The sequence below is a fragment of the Colletotrichum tamarilloi genome (assembly GCF_030869305.1).
Source record: "Colletotrichum tamarilloi strain Tom-12 chromosome Unknown Scaffold_120.1, whole genome shotgun sequence".
Taxonomy (NCBI): domain Eukaryota; kingdom Fungi; phylum Ascomycota; class Sordariomycetes; order Glomerellales; family Glomerellaceae; genus Colletotrichum; species Colletotrichum tamarilloi.
The window spans coordinates 78,879-99,241 of NW_026849503.1; the positions used below are offsets into that span (position 1 = coordinate 78,879).

Here is a 20,363-nt window from a genome sequence, read left to right on the forward strand (position 1 = left end):
TCTGTAAGTAGGCATAGAAAGGCTTTGTTGCCGATTGAAAGTTGCATGTCAATTTGCAAGGTACCACTATGTGATGGCTTGTACCCAGACGTAGCATGAGGCCTATATTCTTTCGACGGCGAATTACCTTAGTTTGAAATTCTGTTCAGAAGCCAACCTGACATTTGATGATATTGTTTGGGCACGGGAGCAATGCGGTCTTCTCGGTCAAATTTCAGTAGCAAAAAGTTTATGTAGTCTGTTCACCAACGACTTATTATTGTCTCCGATGTAGGCATTTGTAGGTATTGGTGATACATTATCTAGGTAAACGACCTACTAATAGCCACTTGAATACAACTGTTGACGACTCTGAGCCAACTTACCGCACTGGCAATGAAGTTCCGTTCGTGCCATTCACCCCATTGGGAGCGGGCTGGCCCAGAACCAGACATCCCTCAAAGTACTTTTGCAAATCATCAAAGTCTTCGAGCTCACCAATCCACGCAACATACTGGTCAGGTCGTACGACCACAACGCAACCCCTCTGCTTGTCGACGCCATAGTTCTTGTAGGCGTCTCCAAAGCCCTCGTGGTAGCTCTCGTCATCGACGTACACTTTATTGTAGTCCCACCCAGTATGCGAATCAAAAGGATGCAAGATATCGGGGAAGTCTCTCAGCAGTTCCGTATCGGTGCGCTTCGCAGAGTGAATGGTCAGAACCTCAATGACGCTATCGATAGGAGCCTTTGCAGGCGTAACCTTGCGGAGGAAGTTGTCGGGGGCGTCGAGAGCCACGCAGAAGTTGTCTACGCGGGCTTTTTGCGACGCATCAAGAATGTTGCCCGCAAAGAGCACGACGCGGAAACGACCGTCGGCCTTGAGAATCTCCTGGAAGTGCCAAGGGCGAGCGCAGGCTTGATTCAGGATCTTGAAGCTGTTGAAGCGCATACCGACGGGCAGACCAGTGGCCAGCGCCTGCTTCTTCTTGAAGTCCTCCTCAGAAATGGAGGCGACAGACTTGAGCACCTTGCTGCCATCACCCTGCTTCAGCGAATCGCCTGCCTTGACGACCAGGTTACTGGCACCGTAATCAACAGAGAGACCAGACGCAAATAAGTTGCCCTTGAGGAATGCATCTTTGAAGACCTCCATGCTGACGCCCTCCTCGTCCAGAACGTCCTTGGCGGGGCGGCCGGAGAAGAGACGGCTAAAGCGGTGGTCGAACTCGATGAGGTCTTGAGCAACGCGGCGTCGCTCGCTCTGGTAGGTATTTAGAATGTCGCGCTTCGCGATACCCTTGGCGGCCAGCGCAACTTTCCAGCCGAGGTTGTATGTGTCTTGCATAGAGACGTTCATGCCCTGGCCGGCCTTGGGGGAGTGGGTGTGTACAGCGTCTCCGGCGAGGAAGACACGGCCGTGGGCATCGTACTCGGTACCGACTCTCTGGCCGATCTATTGCAACTTATCAGCAAAGGCCATGATGATAGTAAAATGCGCCCGGTAGGCAACTCACCTGGTACGCGGTCCACCAGTCGCAGTACTCATACTCAATCTTGTAAGGGCTCAGAATCTTCTGCGCTGCGCCGAAGATGCGCTCGGGTGTGATTTTGGAGCGGTCTGCTCTTCCAGACGCGTCGGGGGCGACCTCCTTCAACTGGATGTAGAGGCGGACAAGCTTATTCTCTCTGGGAATGACCATCAAACTGCCGTTCTCGGCGGAGTGAATGGCACAGCGCATGCGTATATCGGCTGCGTAGCTTCAGGTATCAGCCTCATATCCACGTCAAAATGTCTAGGGGAATAACACACGGAAGTCAGTGATGGGAATGATGTCCATGACACCCCAGATGAAATCAGTAGCCTCTCCATCCAGCTCAAACCCAAGAGCTCTCCGAGTCCAACTGCGGGCCCCATCACACCCAATGACATACTTGGCGTGGACAATCTCACTCGCGCCGGCTCTATCCTGGGCCTTCTTGATCAAGTCCGCCTCGTCATCGTCCCGGATCAAGTTGCTCCGGAACAGGCCGTCAGGGATCTTGCTCGCGTTGGCAGCTTGAGGAGGGGTAGACTCTTCCTCGTTAAGGGTCCGAAGCTTGACAGTCACCGGGTAAGCGGCGTCATCGTCCACTTTGGACAGGTCAATCTCCAGAGACTCGGGGAGGACCCCCCGCTCGACCTTGATCGCATCCTTGGAGTGCTTCTTGATGTTCTCCAGGAAAAATCGCTCGATGCGGCCTTGCTGGAGGACAATCTGCTGGAAGCGCGAGAGGCCAACAATGGTGTCTGGGATTCTGTCGCTGCGGCGAATTACACCATCATTGCCCGGGTTCTTGGAATTGTGAGTATTTGTTTTTGCCAAATGCCTTGGGATGATGGTGATGATGATGGTCACATACCCACATGCAAATCTGATAGACCAAGTCAGCGTGAGACATTCAGTAACAGAGTGGTACTTAGCATCCATACCTCAATCATGTGATTGGCTTCCTTCCAGGCCCGATCCGCGAAGCCAAGCGAGTCAAAGATCTCCAGACTGCGACATTGGAGTCCATCGGCCTGGCCGCAAAAGATCTTTGTGTTTCTCTTGTCAACAATGCGAGCGTTGACGCCGCAATGCGCCATCCAGGCGGCTGCCATCAACCTGTGCCGGCATTCACCCTCGTCAGTCCGCTAGGCATCAAGGGTTTAGAGAAAAGAAAGCGTCATGTCACGCTGTTTGAACTTACCCCGCAGGGCCGGCACCGATGATGAGCCTATGAGAAGTAACGTTAGTGAAATGTTGTTCATGCTTATGGATGATACTTTTGGTGAGGACGCTTACACATCTATGTTCGATTCTGGAGTGGCCATGTTTGCTTGGCTTGATCCGGCACGGCGTTTACAAACTTGAGTATCAAAGTTTGGCGTTTAGGGAGTGTAGGAATGCGAGGGAATCAAGACAAGAGAGTGTGAGCTGTGCGTTGAAGACAAGACGAAGCGGGATGGTTCGCATATGCTCAAGTCGCGGGGTCCGTCAGCATCTTGACTCGTCTTCGAGAGACCCCTTGATGAGCAGTCTTGGCTGGACCTCCACACTCCCATCTAATGAGCTCTTCCTCTCTGCCAGATCAGCCCAATGGGTGCAATGGTTGGTCGAACGATGGATTTGATGCGACAGAGGAGGAGGATGCTACCACCACCACCTCCAAAAAGACTGCGGGGGTCTTCAACGGCGCGCTGGTGCGACCTTGGGCAGCGGGCTCGTCACTCCAGCGCCCGGGAACGTCCCGCCGACAAGGGCTCGGTGTTGAAAGGGCCCTGGGGTCATGGGAGGGGGACGATCTGTTCCCCTTTCTGGCTCGAGTCAGGACCGAAATGGAAAAGCATGATGCTTGTCCGTGCGCCATTCATATGGACAATGGGGCCGGCCCTCTTCCAACGGTTGGAATGGCGCGCCGTTAAACGTGGGGGCTCGTTGATGATCCATCAAGACTACGACGACGAGGACCGGCTGGATGATACATGGCCTGAATCCAACAGAGCAAGGAGATCGTCTCTTTGCAAATTACCTAGGTGGGGAAATTACGCAGCGCTCAGCAAGCAAACATGATAAATGAGTTCATTCGAGTTCCAACGGCAAACCGAACCGTTGGATGGGAGACAAACTTGACTGCACTAACATTGCTGCAAAGGTCTCAGGGCCCGGCTCATGCCGGATTCCCCGGATAATTGATATCTGACATTTCACCTCGCCACCAGCTGGCTGGTAACATGTCTGCGCCAGGCAGTATTTCTTTTTGCCAACACCATGGTCGAGGAAATGGCTAAGCGATGTGCTTCAGGTGATATCGTCCCCAACGGCCAGCCTAGATGCGACTGGAGGAATGTGCGCTTCTCGCCAACGTTGGCGAGACGGATTCGCAACCCGTGGAGACCACGGAACGGCTCCCCCACTAGCCCGCCCGTTAGTGGTGAGTCCTTTGTTGGGCCAAGAAAAGCAAATGGTAACCATAAATTGTGGACGGTGATGCATCCTGGGCCCGCGGCGTATCGGCGATCCCACCGGCAGTTACGTTGAATGGCTAGTTGAGCCTTTGAGGCGATATCTCTGCATCGCAGAAACGAGATTATGGGACAGGCACATCGAAGGATGTAAGTGATTACTCTTCTAGCGATTCGATAACGGTCGGACTATTGCCGCGACAAGGCCCAGATCGACGGGCGTACTGTTGCGCGAGTTAAGAGTCCATTGTAACGCTTATTCGAGGGCAGACGATGTTGTCTCTCCATTAAATGGATCATCGAACCCCGGAACCCTTGGGCAGTCGTTTCCACAATGGAGAACAAACCCTGGGCAGAATTATCTGCAGATTCTCGCATAAACAGTATCTTGATTCGTGCTATGCCACGTCTGTATCCACACAACTACCACCTTTTTACAGCTTGATTACCACTCATTGCCGTCGTTGGAACTAGAAATGACTCGTCGCATTGTATTATCACAATGGAGACACTCTGGCGAGTACACTCCAAATGGTAACCCAGCGTTACAAAAGGGGTGAATAGCTCCCGACATTACGAGGCGTTGATCAGTGCTCCTACGACCGGGGCTCCGAAAGAAGATGGATTGATATGCTGCACCTCAGGCATCCGAGCGACTGGGTTCCTGACAGGGTTTCGATGCGGCCAAGAAGTTGAGGTCGACATTCCTACAGTTCCATTGGCCCGCGAAGGAATTCAGAATGTGACAGAACAGAAGTGCGGTATATCCTTCTTACACCGCAAGCGAAGTCGGCTGCAGACACTGGAAGCGCGCAACGCGGGAAGACGGCTCCAGGTTCATGGGAACTTGTAGTATATCGTTTCATGCAATATACCAAGGACAACTGCAGGGGAGTCACATTGGATGTTGAAGACTATGCTAGTCCAGCCACCAGGGTTCAAGACATCACTAATGATGAATGACATTCTTCCGTCACAGTCCGCCAGTTTTGATGGAGAATTTCCATTGACGGGACTCGATTAGTGAACTCTCTAAAACTTAGCTCCAGTATGGATTGGTTCAGAAATCGTGGTGGCGTAGCGCCACAGGTCATATTTTCGACCAACAGCATGGAGCGATTAACGTTTGAACTTGTTGCCTTGAGGAGAACCAATGTTCCCGGCTGGCTCTCCGGTTCCCCGAGCAAACCTTCGATCGGACGGTTTGGTCCTCATCGTGTGGTACTCAGAGTGGGAATCAACTGGGGTACTTCTCTTATGCCACTGTCGTTATCGAAAGCGGAGCTGGCTCCGTGACGAAAACCCCCTGATCCTTTGGGGGTGAGAGTAAACGGTTGACGGAGCAGTCCGTACATTGACACCGTTCGTGCCTTGACCACCTTCAGTCCTATAGGAGAGGTGAAATGTCCATCATAAGCACCTAATTCAGACCTTCCCCTGCCATGGCCTCACGATCGGCATGGTCCTTGCTGGATATTGGGAGCACTGAACCAGGAGCACCGGGCAGGGAACAAGCACCAGGTCCTCAGGGAGAAAGAAGAGCAAGGGCACATGAGCGATTCAAGCTGCCAGACGCACGGGGCTACAGGTCCAGTTCCATCGATTCGGTTTCTGTTCAGAGTCTTCTTCGGGTAGTTATTTACACTTTGTGTTTCCCGCTTGATCTCCTTTCATCGACTTAGCTGCTGGGTCCGGCTATGCTTCTTCTGTTTCTACCTCGGGCGGTTCTTTTCATTAAGGTTATTGTTTGTTGACAAAATGTCCGCCGCCGAAGCAAATGCGTTTATTCAGGAGGTCTGGGGCTTGCAGGGTGCTGCCTATCTCGTGGTCGGATTACGATATTACAGCCGAGCCTCTACATTGGGGTGGCGGAAGTTTGCTTGGGATGATGCTCTGATGCTTCTGGCAATCGTAAGCATAATCGTCTCCAAGTTAACTAACATTTGACTAAGGCATCTGCTAGCTGGTGTATACTGCGGAATCAGTGGCGGCATATTTTGTCGTTGCGTACTGGAAAGGGTTTGCCAACAATGGCATGACCGACGACCAACGAGCTGCTCTAGATCCAACATCGCCAGAGTGGCTCTTGCGTGTCAACGGCTCCAAGACACATGTCATTGGCCTTCTACTATACACAACTCTGCTATGGTTACTGAAGGCTTGTTGGGTAGTTTACTACTCTCGTCTTACGTGAGCGAACCTGCAAACCCTTTTCTAGATCGTTCACTTTGGTGCTGACATCTGCCAGTGATGGGGTTCACAAGATGAAGCGAGTCATCTTCTGGGCTATGATTATCATGCCCATAACCTACGTTGCATGTCTGTTGGTCGCATTCATGAAATGCATTCCGTTTCAGAATCAGTGGCAGATCAACCCTTCACCTGGGAGTAAGTGTCAAGCATCATATCGTAGATTAACTGAACTAACCAAAGAAAGACTCGTGTATGCCTGCCGTTTCTATATTGCAAACTACCTTTGTCATGGCCATGGTAAGTTCACTACACTTAAGGTGCCATCACGCCATATTCTCTCTACATGAGGTCGCTAATACTGCAGCAGAACACGGTAACAGACTTCTACCTCATGGCTATTCCTCTTCCGGTATGTTTTCAACTGAGACGTAGTTGATTAGATTAGCGAAGTATGAGCTGACTCGACATTTCACAGATGGTGTGGAAGTCCCATCTTCCCTGGAGGAAGAAGGTCACTCTCATGATCATGTTCAGTGGTGGCTTCCTTGAGATGACGTTCGGTATCCTTCGTTGCGTCTCGATCCTTACAGTAAATGAACCCGGTCCACGCTGGTTCCGAGAGTCACTAACCAAATTGCTTTCCCAGGTTGGCGACACCGATCCCGCTCAATCAGGCTACTGGTCTGTCCGAGAATCTTTCGTTTCCGTGGTCCTTACCAACATGCCCATGGTCTATCCCCTCTTCAAAAGCGTTATCGACAAGAGCCGTAATGCTAGTACCAACAAGAGCGGCGCTATGGGCGATAGCCAGGGGTACCGCTTGGGCAGCTACCCAGGCAAGCAGGGACCCCGAAGCCACCCTCTCTCCATCCCAAATGAGACTACATGGGGCTCAGACGAGCACATAGTCTCTAGTAGTGTGGAGAAGAACACTGCCGGTGGCGAGGAAGCCTCGATTGGCTCTACCGATAAGCCTCAGAGCCCTTACTTGCCTCAAGGATCGAACATTGCGGAAGTTGCAGCAGAGCCCGTCAACAGCAATCGGCAATCCATGAGAGCAAGGCGTAATCAACCCGATATTGACCCCAATAAGATCGTCGTCACAACAGAATACACCATTTCGAGGGCAACACCTGACCCACATGGGCCTAGGATGGGGAGATACTAATAGGACGATGAGAGAAAGTGGAGTGAAACTAGCTGAGAAATGGGAGTTCCACATAGTAACAGCAAACATATGTAATACAGCAAGACCAGGAGCCGAAAGGGGCAGCTTGCCCATCCCGAATTGGATGGCGATTTTCGGGTCGAAATCGCCATATTGAGTTGAGCGCCTGCTCGGGGCATACTGCGCGTACAGTGTACTAGTCGTAAAAAAATGTAGCGTATCGTGTGATTTCCCTCAATGCTTGACCCCGTTGAGGTCGATCTTTTGCGCTCGTAAAACCGGGGAAAAGCCACCACAGTAATACAGCAATGCTTAGGCGTAAAGTTCAAATATTCGTAAGGCCGGGTGTAATGAAATGGTAGAGGCGGGAAAGAAGCGGTAAACAATCCGGTTCTGATTTGCATCGTCAACGGTTTATCAATCTGTTGCAGGAAACTCGATACATGCACTGAGAAAACAATGAGGTGTAAGAGTTCAATAATTCTAGGACAAGTAAGAAGTATATGAAAATATCAATGGAATATATGCTGATCAAGCCTGTAATCATTCGCAAACGAACAAAGTCACCTGAGGTCTTCTAACTGTGTTCTGAGGAAGCCCCCTCCCCACCACCCTCCATACCGTACGTGCACGTCATCAAGCGACTTCAACATTTGAACCATCCCCTTCCACTGAGTCGGGCACGACTAAGACATTTGCCATGGCGATAAACCTGTGAGACCCTGAGTATTCGGTTTGCCAGGCATCTGAGTGTGAGAGACTGGTTGGTGGGAGGTTCCAAATTCTGGCTGTTGAGGCAATGGCTGAGACGTTTGCTGTTCATAGCTGTTTGGGACAGGTCCTACCACAAGTCCAGGTTGAGAATACGTTGGCTGTGATTGCTGATGTGCTTGAGGCTGACTAATTTGCTGCGGAGAGAACATCTGCTGGGTTCCTGGCTGTACCTGCGTAGACGGAGGCTGCTGTTGGAGGAATGCTTGTTGCGAGTGTTGTGGCTGCTGCTGGGGCTGCGTTGTTGTTTGCCAAGGAGAAGCCGAGTACGCCGATTGATGAAAAGGGTCTTGCGCAACACTTTGAAATCTTGCCGCTTGCGCCGATCCTCCAAACTGGACGTTCGGCCTCTGCGGTTGGGGGGCAGAATTAGATGATAAGAATGGATCCACAACTTGACTCTCTCCCCAGGGAACCGCTGGCTGTGTGCCCGGGTCGCGTCCAAATTCGTCACGACGGATTCCTCCAGCGCGGTTGAGGTCTGCATCCGTGTGACTAAGTTTCGTCTTGTAGATGTAGCGACTGAACTGATCCGAGACTTCTCCGACACGACGGAAATTCTCCTTCGTTAGATGAATTTGCTCCCCCGTCTCAGTGTGGTAGCCTGCGAGGGCTATGGCGCTTTGAAAAGCATTGCGAATCTGACGGCCGTTCCAGACTGGCCCTCGCTCTGGATATCCTTGAATAGTCCATAGTTCCTGGGCAAATTCGAGAATACCTTGTTCGTCAATCTGAATTCCGTTCGCTTTAACCTTCTTGATGTGGCTGCTCCATATCCTTGCTGTCTGACTTTCCGTCAGTGGGGGATAGTAGAGAGACATGTGAATCCTGGATTTGAAGGCTTCATCGAATGTCCCAACCCGATTAGTGGTTAAGAAAAGAATGCCTTCATAGTACTCTAGGACGCGAAGGAAGACTTCGACGTAGTCAGCTCAGAGAATGTTCTAGGAAGTTGTTTTCGCGCCATCCTAAATTATGTAACTCGAGAGCCTTACCGGAAACCAGGGCATTCCGCTTCATGTCAGTAGTCGTTCTCTGTGCAAGAAAGATGTCTGCTTCATCAAGAAGTAAGACACAATTCCAAGCATGAGCTAAACGGAAAATTTCTTGTAGTTTCGACTCTACTTCACTGGGATAAAGTCCAAGGTCCCCTGTCAGTCTTTGTCAGTCGACGTGGCCTCAACTGGTTGAAACAAGCTTTTGCGTACCGCATGTGATAGGTAGCAACGGCCGATTGTAGGCCTGAGCGACACATTCTGTGAACCAGTTGTGAGTTTTAGTTCCTATCTAGCCGCAGTGTCGTTTGGACTGTCATCTCACCGGCAGTTGAAGTCTTGCCAACGCCAGGCACACCATGCAACAAGATAATGACCCCTCGCCCTGGGTAGCAGAAATGGTCGCGTCAGTGAGAAAACCCTCATCGTAAATATGAGTTAACTTCAGTACAATACTTACCTTTGTCTCTCACAAGATCCAAATGCAGTTTTCGTGACTTGTCTTGGGAGAAGTGTGACTTGATGAGTGATTGTACGAGCTCTTTGTGGCCTGTGGGCAGCTCAAGATCGTTCCATGGTTCCGGAGGATTTGTTATCGGTTGGAGTAGGTCGTTCCCATGGATATCGTGGACTATTGGAAGACATGCTTGATGTTTATACTCAGTATGGCATGCCCAAGGACGTCGAGAGAGCAATGAAACCCACCCCATTTTCTGTTCCGTAGGACGAACGCGAAAACTCTATTGGGCAAGAGCAATTGATCATCACCAGATGGAGCACATCCGGCGATGACCCATTGTGCCCACTTGCGTCGCTCCGAGAATCGAAATGCCGCAACTCCCGTATTGGTGTCTTTGAGAGCAGTCGATCCAAGAGTTCGGCTGCGGTAAACAGATGCCAGCTCGCCAGCAGAATCTGGCGGACGAGCTGGAAGTTCATTAGGATAAGCCCACTCCGGAACCTCCTCAATGGCTTGGGTCATGTCAACAATTACTTCACTGTCGATCCTCTCTGTATACTCCAAGGAATTCTGAGCTGCTTCACTCCCCAGTGTAGCGAGCTTTGTACCTCTGAGCGTAAGGTGGAGATTCCGTCCAGAGAAGTAACGATGCTGAGCTCCGGCAGAGGCGAGCTCAATAAACTTTTTCCCACGCTCTTCGACTACTGTCCGGCTGAAAAAAGACGGATCTCTTTCGGCCACTTGGATTGGTACGATTGCCAAGTTGTTGATGTCTTCAGTACCGTCAAATTCGGAAACGGTGAATCTCTGCCAAACTGGTACATACTGCCCCCCAGTGTAGTCAAGGCAAAAGCAATCGACAAGGAAGGGAGTGAAATCGTCTACGATGGGTGTTGGGACATCAACGTCATACCGCCGTCGCGACCAACGACCACCACAGCGTCCCATGACTTTCCAAACCTTCTGCGGGATTTTGGGATCTCGTGAGATTATCAGGGAGCCCTGGGGGAAGATGTACCGAAGTTCAGAGAACCTCACCGGCTCAACCATCTTTCCGATGATTTCGACGCGGGGCTTCAATCTCGTTTGGATGAATTCTTGCAAACACCGAAGGTCCAAGATATAGGCGGTAATTTCCCTTACATCTGTTGAATCGAGGTTCGGGTCTTCCTTATACATCGTGTCTAGCACTGGGTCAAGATCAGCATCATTGAGCTGTGCAAGGTATTCTTCTTCAGTTTTGTCTTGCAGTGTCTTTCGTGAATCCTCGAGATGACATATAAGATCTCCAAGCCTTTCCTGAAGTCCCAAGAGAACTTTGAAAGGTCTTAAGATATGTAGGCCTTGATTTCGACCTAGATGCTGCGAAGAGCCTTCATCACTCGCAGATATGATGAATCTGATCAGACGGTAAGATTTAACTCGAATTCTCTCTGGTATGAATTGATCCTGATGGGATGCGGCGGGAATGGCCAAGCGGTGGACATCGTACGATTGACGTTGAGGTCCAGGATCTCGGGCTGTAAGGAGCTCGACTCGGTTTGGCTCATTTGAGGGAATGTCTATGGCAAAATACTCGTTACCTCCTGGGTGGTCGCCTGCAACCTCCCGCCAAGGACAATAGTTGAGTTTGGGAATACAAACTCCCCCACGAGAGTAGGATCAGGTACTAGAGACTGAGCGCTGACGCTTCTGAGGTTCGCGAGCAGAGTGGCCGTCGGGTGAACCCGAGTCTGAATGTTCCGAGCCCCTCTCTGAAGAGCGACGCGTTGTTGGCGACCGTGATCTTCTTTCATCGGCGTTCTCATTGAATTCATGAGAAAGGGCTCGGACCGCCTCCTCGACACAATGGAAGTCTTCTAGATGTTGTCGGAGTGTTGATTCGAGTAAATTCTTTTTATCTCCTGAGTCGATGGCTTCAACTGTTCGAGACATGTTTCGTAGTCAGCTTCCCATAAGCAGCAGAGAGCTCAAGATTGCATCAGCCCTATGTTTCACTCGCGACCGCAGTAGTTCATTGTCCTCCTCCTGTTGTGCACCATTGTCATTGATGGCCGTCATGGTCGCGACAGTCGATTGGCTGTGTGGTTGACTAAAGCTCCCGCTTGCTTGCGTGGTGATATGGTTTGTTTCCTGTTCGCCCTGCATCTCACAAGACAATTTAGTGCTGAACATTTGCACATGTCGCATTAACACACCTCTAACATATCGCCAGGGACACCATGCTCTTCTCCAGCGGTTGACATTGTTCTGTGGCTGTGGTGTTGGGCCTATGTACTCATTTCATAATACACGCTATGTTTCCTGGATGAACGACGAGCAAGTGGGGACGGCAAAGCATCCAATTTTTGATCGTTTCCAATACCTGTTGCAATTAAATATACAATACGGCAACTGCATCACCTCGCATCACAGCCTGCTTGAGGTTACACAGAGAAGCCAGACCAGCTCTGTTAAGACACATTCGTGTCAGCTCATTTTTCCTGTAGATAAGCACGCCTGCATACTTACCCTGGCAGAACTGCCCCATCAGTAGCATTACTGAGGCCCTACCGCACCCTTTTCGAATACATCCTCATCGTGTATCCAATCAGGTACTTAGTGATGCTGCCGCCCTGCCTCAGCCAAGCCCAGTCCTTCATGTTGAAGCATATGCACGCCAGTCTTGATGCGGCAAGTGGGGTATCGGCTTCAAAAATGGGAAATCAGGCTGTGACAATGGAGGTAAACGGACTCCATATGGATTGACACATCTTGATAAGAGCAGCTCTATCTGACTATCCGTACGAGCAATCACTCAATTCCAACCTGTCTTTTCTCAGATAAGCATCGCCAGCGACCAACTAGTCTATTAAATATCTTGCGATGGACATCGCAAAGACAGGATGGACTCAGACCGAAGAATACGGACGATGGATCAAACACCATGCGTCTTCACAGGACCCTGCATGGGCATTTGACGATGCTGTTAAGCGTCTAGAAATGCCCCCAGCTACACAGAAGTAAGTCGACCCGTCCCTGATCGCGACTTTGTTGTCAAACTCGGCGTCTCATCATTAACGTGAATCGGGGTAAGGCTTGAAGCCAGCAAGCTTAAGTTTGACGACTACATCACAGGATTCCTCTTGAGATCATCTGATTCGGCGGCAAAGAAGATTCTGGGGAACACAACCTCGTGGGAGGATGTCCTTGTGGAGGCTAAAGCAGTTTGCGATAAGTACAAGACACAACGGAACATATTCGGCTACAAAAACCGGTTGTTTACGACCTCAGCACGTCGTATTGAGTTTTTGATAGAGCTCGTACCAAGCGGAGACTATACTGGTACAATATGCGGCGGTCTCAAGCTGATCTGCAGTGTATGTTGTAGGCCTTTCAAGTCTAAAAGTGACTTTCTAACAAGGACAAGGCGGCGAAGCGTCATCATGAGCTTGTCGACGTTGTGTTGAATGCTTTGGTTACCTTGTCACAAGAGATCGATGCGACTAAGACCTACGTTCGGCTCTACGCGTGGTCGCCGCTCCTTCGAAGTGCAGTGGAGACACTATACGTGGCAGTCCTTGTCGCAATCGAAGCAATGATCAAGTGGCTTGAAGACCTCATGAAGGGTACGTTGCCAAAGATATCATTGACACTGAACTTGAGCTAATCATGTTATTCTGATTCATCTCAGACTTCGGCGGCTTCAGGGCAGGACTCAAATCAATCTTCGCGGGTGAGAACTACGGTTCCGAACTACGAGACAAAATAACCACGAGCATCGACGAGGCTTCGGCCCACTTTGACGATGCAGTCAGAGAATGCTTTCATTTGAAATTTGATGGAGTTGCCGAGAATATACTCACACTTGGCAATTCCGTGCACGAAGTTCATCAATTCCAAGGGGATGAATCAAACAGGAGGGCTGAGGAAGCTAAGCGACAAGAGATAGGATTGCAAAAGTCTTTTGAGGCAATAAGATCACTCGAGAATGTCGTTCATGGCCTAGCCAGGGACTCTAAGTGTATGGTCCAAAATTTGCGGAATCCGAATGCTCTGAATTGACGTATATCAATAGGGCAAATGGAGGAAATCAAAGCCTTGAGGGCTGAAATCAATCAGCAGCGCCAGGGACAGCCTCAACAGGTCACAAACTACTATCACCTATCCATCTCTCAAGTCACAGCATCTCAATTATTGTCGGCACTTGGTTTCGGTTTGTTGTCGAACGCTGAGACGCAGGCGGTCTCTGCCATACAGAGAGATTCGGAGTTTGTCATTTTCATGGGCAAATCGCTGAATCCACAAAATCAAGGCCGCATCACCTCCATTACGCAGGACTTCAGATTTCAAAATTGGTTTAAGTCTATGAACTCCGAAGTCTTGACCGTAAGCGGTATGGATTTTGATGCACTGCACACCGATCTTGTTTCGCCATTGAGCTACATGTGTTCAGTACTTGCTCGGACACTTTCCCGCATCAATTGCGCTCGCCCTCTGGCATTCTTCTGCCGTCTACACTGCGACCCAGACGGTGCTCTTCCTGGTCCCACTGGTTTGTTAAGGTCATTGATCTCACAAATTGTTCTTTCTTCATCGGATCAAATTGAGTTGGGGTTTCTAGCAGAGGCAGACTTGCAAACCATTCGAAGTCATGATCTGGAAATCCTATGGGGCGTATTCGAGAATATCGTAAACCAATTGGGATCCGGAGTTATTTTTTGTATGATTGATGGTGTGAACTTTCTGCAGAGTGAGTTGCACATCCGGGGAATGTATCTGGTCATGCAATGGCTAGGAATGCTAGTGAAGGACATACATGCGCGCAACAGCGGGCTTGTATTCAAAGTGGTGGCGACGAGTCCAGTCGGGAGTGAGTATTTCCGCGTGTGGTTCCCAGGTGCCATAGAGATTGCCTTGTCTGGAAGCTTTCTGTCTGATGGGCTGGAACTTGACGAGCACAGGATGACATCGTTTGCGCAAGGCTCATTTTAATCTGCTTGAAATCTGAGCCGAGGAGGGGGTCTTGATGCTAACATGTCGCTTTACGTTCCCTCAATCTTTCGAAGCACTCTCATAAGCAAACATGTTTGTCCAGTATCAAAATTCTGTCATCTAGCAAGCCGTAAATATGAGGAACTGTAACCTCGATTCAGTAATGGGTCATGTCTTCACGACCGCCGACCATGCTGATCTACCATGTCTCAATGTATCGTAGGTCTCGTATTAATAAGTTTTGTGACAGCTGAGCATCGCTTAAAATCAGTCTGCCATCGGATTTGGGAACTGTATCAGGGACAGATGTCGCTTTGATCGTCAAGGCGTACGAAGATGTCAGCCCAGCGTTGCACTTAAAGTAGGTAGACGATTTGCCCCACGGCATTAACATCGCAGATTTGTCCCAGATAGGGTTGTAATCAAATAATCCCTCGTTCATTGTGAATCCAACTAATTACTGGTACTCAGTGGATTGATTGAATACTACAATTTCGACACTTTCTGCCGCTGGTCTTACTCTTAGACGGTTCTTCGGATCTCCTCAGCCTTATGTTCCTGTCGCTTCGTGCTCAAGACCATGAAATAATCATCTTGACCATTTCTAGCAGCTCACGGCGGGCGTGTCTCCGCGATCGGCGTCGGTCGTAGCAGGGCATCCACTGATGCACTTCCGGCAGACCTGTCCACCGCCCTCGGCTTCCGAGCTGCTGCAACTTCCATCACAGCGGCCGGCATCGAAAGACTTATAGTGGCAGTCGTAGCAGTCGCGACGCACGAGGTTATTGCTTTCAGAAGGGTTGGCAAGGACACCCGAGGCGACCAAGGTGATTGCGGCGACGATAGTGGCGAACTTCATGGCTACGGTTCGGAGGCAATATTTTGACAAGTGTGTAAGTAGAATCAATCCGTTTCTATGACAAAGATAAGTCAGTCAAACTTTTTGTCAGCTTTGCTTCAAGTTGGAAACCAACCTTAGAATAGACGTCGAAAATGATAATCAAGGAGTAATAGACGTGAAGGCTGTGCTGTCGTGCCGTGTGACTATAGATGGAAAGTCTTGCCAGGTTGGAGATTTATAGTCTACCTTAACTATGATTGCTTCTTGAACTGAGGAAGAGCAATAAGTGATCGCCATTCCTGAAATAACATCAGGTGATGGATCGAGTCAGTCCTCGTGTTTTCCTCGAGAAGCTGTTCCACGATCGACAAACCTTATTCTGAAAAGTTGCCATTCATAGCTTTGCATGTGGATATTTTCTGCAATGAGTCTTTTCACTTTAATTGCCAGTTCAAGCACAGTCCCCTTGATACGCGTACTAGTACTCCGTATGCTGCATCCCGCTCGTTGTTGAAGATCCGTTGAGGCTCAGCAGTCGACGTATGCCTCCAGCGATGAGATAGCTGGTCGTGGCTATGAACTTCAAGCCTGGATTGAGTCATGGTTTGATAATTGATCCTGCAGATTATACATGCACTCAATACCAGAACTCAGACGATACAGACTTTCCAACTTACCACTCAGTTAGGTTGATAGGGTCACGATTCGGACGGGTCCGAAAGCTTTCGCTCATTCTTCTTGACCATTGGAACTTTCGTGATCAGTTATGTCTTGTGTCCGGACGTAGTAGCGGTCAAATGTGTATGAGAGAACAAGGTCCCAGCCTGACTACATTCGGTTTCGTGTTGCCGCTGCATCTGAGTCGTCGCCTGCAAGGAGCAATGGTGAATAGTGGGCTCGAAATACTGGTGTGCGGATACTGTCCCTAGGATTGTTAAGTAATCTTGCATGCCGTGGAATCCGAGGGTCTCCATTTGTGGTCTTTCCTCTCTACGGTACCGACGTCACGGCGTTTTGGAATGAGCCATTTCCTACTTTAGTTGAGTCGACAAAAAGACAACCGCGCAGATTGGAGATTTAAGACTCAGAATTCTCCCATGCTATTTGAAACAATCGTGTTTATCATTCCTCTATCCAGTCTTGTCCTGTTTTGCCTGGTTCCCAGCGAACAATGAGCTGCTGGTCCCTCTGCGTTACCTACTTATGCAAATCTTCAAGTCCGTACCTTAGCGAGACCGAGCCTTCGGATCCGGCACGGAACTCAGACCAACCGAACTGAGTAATTTCAGACCTATCCAGGGCCCAAGGTGGTCTTCAGAGCGAATGACACAAACCCCTACATGGATATACGTTTTTCAGCTTGTCGAAGGTCCAAGCTCCATAAGGGAAACTCCATATCAATACCCATCAATCGTTCTCGGAGTCAGACAGCATGAGAGTTTGATCCTTGGTGGGCAATCCTCCGAGGATTGCATTGCAGCCGGGAGATCGTTTTAAATGTCTCTTGATGTAGGACGCCTTTGACAGTTTTGTTCGGCATACCTGGCAACGTCGCCTCGGATCAGGTATGTCATTCTCTTTAGACCACTTCTTGTGATAGCGATAAGAGTGTTCGTTCCGCTCCTTGGATGTTGCAAATGTCATGAAGCACTTTTCGTAACCGCATTTGACCCGTCGTCGGTGTCGTTTTTCATGTCGCCTGACGGAAGTTCAGATGTCTTGTGGGCTTGGCAAGGCATGCAGAGGGTCAAACCTACCGAAACTTTTCACCCGCCTCATACCACTTTTGGTGCTTGAGACAGAAGACACGTCCTGGGTGGGATACTACGAAGCCGTCAATTCAGTCCCGCCCAAATACAGCAGGAGGGGTTCAGTATTTACCATCAACAACAAACAACAGGCTTGATTGCTCCTCGAAGGTACCTTGACAGAATTCAGCCGGCTCATGACTTGGCGAGCGAAGGCCAGAAACATGTGTAAATTCCGACAACTAAGCCATCGGAGTAGGTCCATGGAGAGCATCCCAGATACTTGCGTCGGTATTGGAGATGTCGGATGGGTCTTCAGTGGAAGCAGAAATCTCTACCATGAATTGTTGCTGAGTGCTATAGGATGACTCGGTCTCCATAGCCGATCTCTGGACCCTATCCCCGGTATGGTTGATATGGGCTTCATCTTCGTCGTAATTTGGGTAGTGCGTAGGTTGAAACAAGTGATTGGTCTCAAAACAATCGAGCAAATTGGGGTTGATGTCTTGAAGGGCTGTATCAACAAGGGCTGAAATCTGATCCGTCCCAATCAGCAGATCGCCTGGAGGCCAGCCTATCGGATCCCACGTGGACAAGTCCTCATTGCCTAAAAGCTCGGTGAGTACAGTACTAGGGCTCTCCGACTCCTCAAACGGCTCGGAAGGTGTCGGAAAGCCCATGGTCTGAGGCTTTCAAGGGTTACTTTCTGAGCGAGCGAAGGAATCGCCTGTTCCGATTGCGATCCGGACGGGGAAAATGCGATTAAAAAATCAAAAGCTAGCTGACGACAGTCCGAACCGACAACATATATGTACCTTCACATCATGTGTTCACAAAAAAATGGAAGCGGCGGGCGGGTGTAGTCGTTTCGGTAGGCTGGATTTCGAATCCCCAACCAAATCGACGTTCACTGCTCTCGAGCTTTTCAGGCCTATCGCTGCTTCAGACCTTATCGATGTCAGCCCAACTTCGGGCTTCGCGGAGAAACTCTCCAATGAGACGAAGAAGTGTATAAGCCTGTTCCTGGTCCAGGGTGTAAGTCTTGGTACAGAGCCTGAGCTTAAATCCGTTGGGACGAGCTAATCCTTCACGGGATGGTGGGCTGGCCTCCTGCAGCTGATGCACGAAGTAAAGCGACTAAGGATGACTACTTCCATAAGTTTGGTCAAATTATTACGTAATTACATGTCGTCACGGTCATTTACATGTCCCGTGATGTTGCGCAGACGTTTATGAAGCTGTATATCTTGCGAATCTAGTGGGAGCAACAGCACAATGCTGAAGGACGTCGGCGCCTTTGATTTCCCTATGCAGCAGTCGCTATTCAAGGTACAACTTTTAAATTACCACATCAACATGGTTCCAGTTGCGACCTCACCACGTTCGTATTATGTGCTTCCTGAAGCTACATACAGCTGTCTATTTCATCGCCGCTGATCACTGCTACAGCTGGACTTATCTCGATGAAGTCTCGAGTCATCAACAAGTTTTATGAGCCCCTGGTTCTTCTGAAGGCAATGAACGATGAGATGACAAACCTGGCCGAATTCGTCGACCCAGATGATCTCAACTATCGCGGAGATGTGAAGAGAATCTTCCAGGCCTTCATATACAAGCTAGCTCATGTTTGCGACAGTACCCCGGGCAACGGGGGCGGTACCGTTACCTCAATCATGTTGCTTCACGGTTCCGAGGCAACAAATGTTGAGTATCATCTTGCATCGAATCAGCGAATTGCAGATGATCTCAAGAATGTCAGGGCATACATCCAATATCTACTTGAGCGATTGAACGGAGCATCAACGTCAGAAAGGACCTCAGAGCTGCGTAAGGACTTGCTAAACGCAGTACTCTGGTTCAACAGACCCAGAATCAACTCCTACATCGTCAGACTTAAGAAAGAGATACAACGCTGCATCGATGATGCTCGAAATGGTAGGCCAAGCTGTTGAACGTTCGACGACTAAGTTGAAAGTATAAATGACTTATAGCACGTTGATAATTGAATCAGTCATTGAATCCCTAACAAGCACTCTCGGACTGCTTGAATTTCACGATGACAGGATGGCCACTCAATCTCATTGTGAGTTGAATACCGTTGATTATCAACGAAACTACATTTATCCAGGAGTGATTGACCTAATCAGATGATGCCACAGACCTTCACAAATGCAACGTTCTTCTACACAACCTGATAAACTTGAAGGCCTCCGAGGTCTGGGTATACATCGACCAACAAGCGACAGGAGTTCGTTTGAATGGAGTCACAAGCAACTCCTCTTCTTACTGGCCTGAGATACGGCATATGGTTAATCGTCTTCTGGCATATTGTAAGGACATCGAGTTCTTCCTTCTTGCGAAAGACAACTGGCCTGAGATATTTCGAAACTTCGAGATCTTGATTCACCCATCCAGTCACCCGCTCTCGCGACCAGGACGGAACAAAAGTATGACCGCCGAAGGCATTGTCGGTCGCATGACCCGCAAAGAAGACATCATCGAAAAGTTTAGAGAATTCGTTCAAGACCTGCAAATCATGCACTTGGACCAAAGAATTCAAACAGAATACCAAAAAGACAACTTTCATCCAATTGTCCACTCGGAGATTTTGCTGCTTAATCACCTCGAGAAAACAGCGGGAGGCGTTTCCCCTGACAGGTTCTTCAATAATTGGATGTACATTGGCAGCAGCAAGCCAACCTGCCGGCTCTGCGAGTACTACTTCGAGGAGCACCGGTCTGGCGTCGGGCATCGAAGCAGTCACAAGAACCTTTATATCAGCTGGCGCGTTCCTGATGTACTTCAATCCGAAGGTCACGGAGGCGAAGAGAAGCGACAAGTTATGGTCGATAGGTTGCTTTTGAGGATTCGCAAAGATGCCTTCAATCTCGTGGAGAAAAAGGTGAGGCCGACATTCAGGAACCACGATTCCATCACGTCATCCGTCAGCATGACTCTGCATGGGAAATGGAGCGAGGCTTCCGACATATCTGATGTCATGGCCTCAATGGGAAGTCTGCAATTGAACACCGAGGGAGATAAGTCAACATACCCACTTCCTGGCACCCCCCTGTTTCTGGCACCCACAAAAACGCGAAAATCCACCACAACCCAATGCCCACCCCCAACCTCCTTTTATCACAACATTTTCAATTCGCGTCCAAATGGGCTCATCTTTTGCACATGTCTTCTTCTATATATAATGCCTCAATATACCGAAGATCAGCTTCGTCAGGCTCTCGAGGA

The 20,363-nt window shown here is 49.5% G+C and overlaps 9 protein-coding genes across 9 annotated transcripts; 4 read left to right on the forward strand and 5 right to left on the reverse strand.

The window, feature by feature from the left end:
- Positions 1 to 361: 361 nt before the first annotated feature.
- On the reverse strand, positions 362 to 2,836 carry CTAM01_14360 (phenol hydroxylase; the record flags this gene model as incomplete). The annotated part of the gene is made up of 6 exons (XM_060530361.1): positions 362 to 1,435; positions 1,497 to 1,732; positions 1,793 to 2,349; positions 2,430 to 2,627; positions 2,713 to 2,739; positions 2,808 to 2,836. The coding sequence occupies 6 exons, from the start codon at positions 2,834 to 2,836 to the stop codon at positions 362 to 364; spliced, it is 2,121 nt and encodes a 706-aa protein (XP_060375080.1).
- Positions 2,837 to 3,070: 234 nt separating this feature from the next.
- CTAM01_14361 (uncharacterized protein) lies at positions 3,071 to 3,427 on the forward strand (the record flags this gene model as incomplete). Its single annotated transcript, XM_060530362.1, has 1 exon — positions 3,071 to 3,427. One exon carries the CDS (start codon positions 3,071 to 3,073, stop codon positions 3,425 to 3,427), a length of 357 nt encoding a protein of 118 aa, XP_060375081.1.
- A 2,298-nt stretch (positions 3,428 to 5,725) lies between these two features.
- Positions 5,726 to 7,328, forward strand: CTAM01_14362 (uncharacterized protein; the record flags this gene model as incomplete). The annotated part of the gene is made up of 6 exons (XM_060530363.1): positions 5,726 to 5,878; positions 5,931 to 6,157; positions 6,216 to 6,355; positions 6,405 to 6,457; positions 6,528 to 6,569; positions 6,636 to 7,328. The coding sequence occupies 6 exons, from the start codon at positions 5,726 to 5,728 to the stop codon at positions 7,326 to 7,328; spliced, it is 1,308 nt and encodes a 435-aa protein (XP_060375082.1).
- Positions 7,329 to 8,014: 686 nt separating this feature from the next.
- On the reverse strand, positions 8,015 to 10,733 carry CTAM01_14363 (uncharacterized protein; the record flags this gene model as incomplete). Its single annotated transcript, XM_060530364.1, has 6 exons — positions 8,015 to 9,015; positions 9,095 to 9,250; positions 9,308 to 9,355; positions 9,420 to 9,479; positions 9,555 to 9,725; positions 9,800 to 10,733. The coding sequence occupies 6 exons, from the start codon at positions 10,731 to 10,733 to the stop codon at positions 8,015 to 8,017; spliced, it is 2,370 nt and encodes a 789-aa protein (XP_060375083.1).
- Positions 10,734 to 12,419: 1,686 nt separating this feature from the next.
- CTAM01_14364 (uncharacterized protein) lies at positions 12,420 to 14,097 on the forward strand (the record flags this gene model as incomplete). Its single annotated transcript, XM_060530365.1, has 6 exons — positions 12,420 to 12,556; positions 12,631 to 12,913; positions 12,964 to 13,162; positions 13,228 to 13,557; positions 13,612 to 13,922; positions 13,990 to 14,097. The coding sequence occupies 6 exons, from the start codon at positions 12,420 to 12,422 to the stop codon at positions 14,095 to 14,097; spliced, it is 1,368 nt and encodes a 455-aa protein (XP_060375084.1).
- Positions 14,098 to 15,050: 953 nt separating this feature from the next.
- On the reverse strand, positions 15,051 to 15,387 carry CTAM01_14365 (uncharacterized protein; the record flags this gene model as incomplete). Its single annotated transcript, XM_060530366.1, has 2 exons — positions 15,051 to 15,086; positions 15,145 to 15,387. The coding sequence occupies 2 exons, from the start codon at positions 15,385 to 15,387 to the stop codon at positions 15,051 to 15,053; spliced, it is 279 nt and encodes a 92-aa protein (XP_060375085.1).
- A 1,389-nt stretch (positions 15,388 to 16,776) lies between these two features.
- CTAM01_14366 (uncharacterized protein) lies at positions 16,777 to 17,316 on the reverse strand (the record flags this gene model as incomplete). Its single annotated transcript, XM_060530367.1, has 3 exons — positions 16,777 to 17,068; positions 17,127 to 17,193; positions 17,265 to 17,316. The coding sequence occupies 3 exons, from the start codon at positions 17,314 to 17,316 to the stop codon at positions 16,777 to 16,779; spliced, it is 411 nt and encodes a 136-aa protein (XP_060375086.1).
- Positions 17,317 to 17,359: 43 nt separating this feature from the next.
- CTAM01_14367 (uncharacterized protein) lies at positions 17,360 to 17,797 on the reverse strand (the record flags this gene model as incomplete). Its single annotated transcript, XM_060530368.1, has 1 exon — positions 17,360 to 17,797. The coding sequence occupies one exon, from the start codon at positions 17,795 to 17,797 to the stop codon at positions 17,360 to 17,362; it is 438 nt and encodes a 145-aa protein (XP_060375087.1).
- A 595-nt stretch (positions 17,798 to 18,392) lies between these two features.
- On the forward strand, positions 18,393 to 20,363 carry CTAM01_14368 (uncharacterized protein; the record flags this gene model as incomplete). Its single annotated transcript, XM_060530369.1, has 3 exons — positions 18,393 to 18,498; positions 18,567 to 19,052; positions 19,277 to 20,363. Coding segments are annotated over 3 exons (1,679 nt in total), but the record flags the coding sequence as incomplete, so codon positions are not given.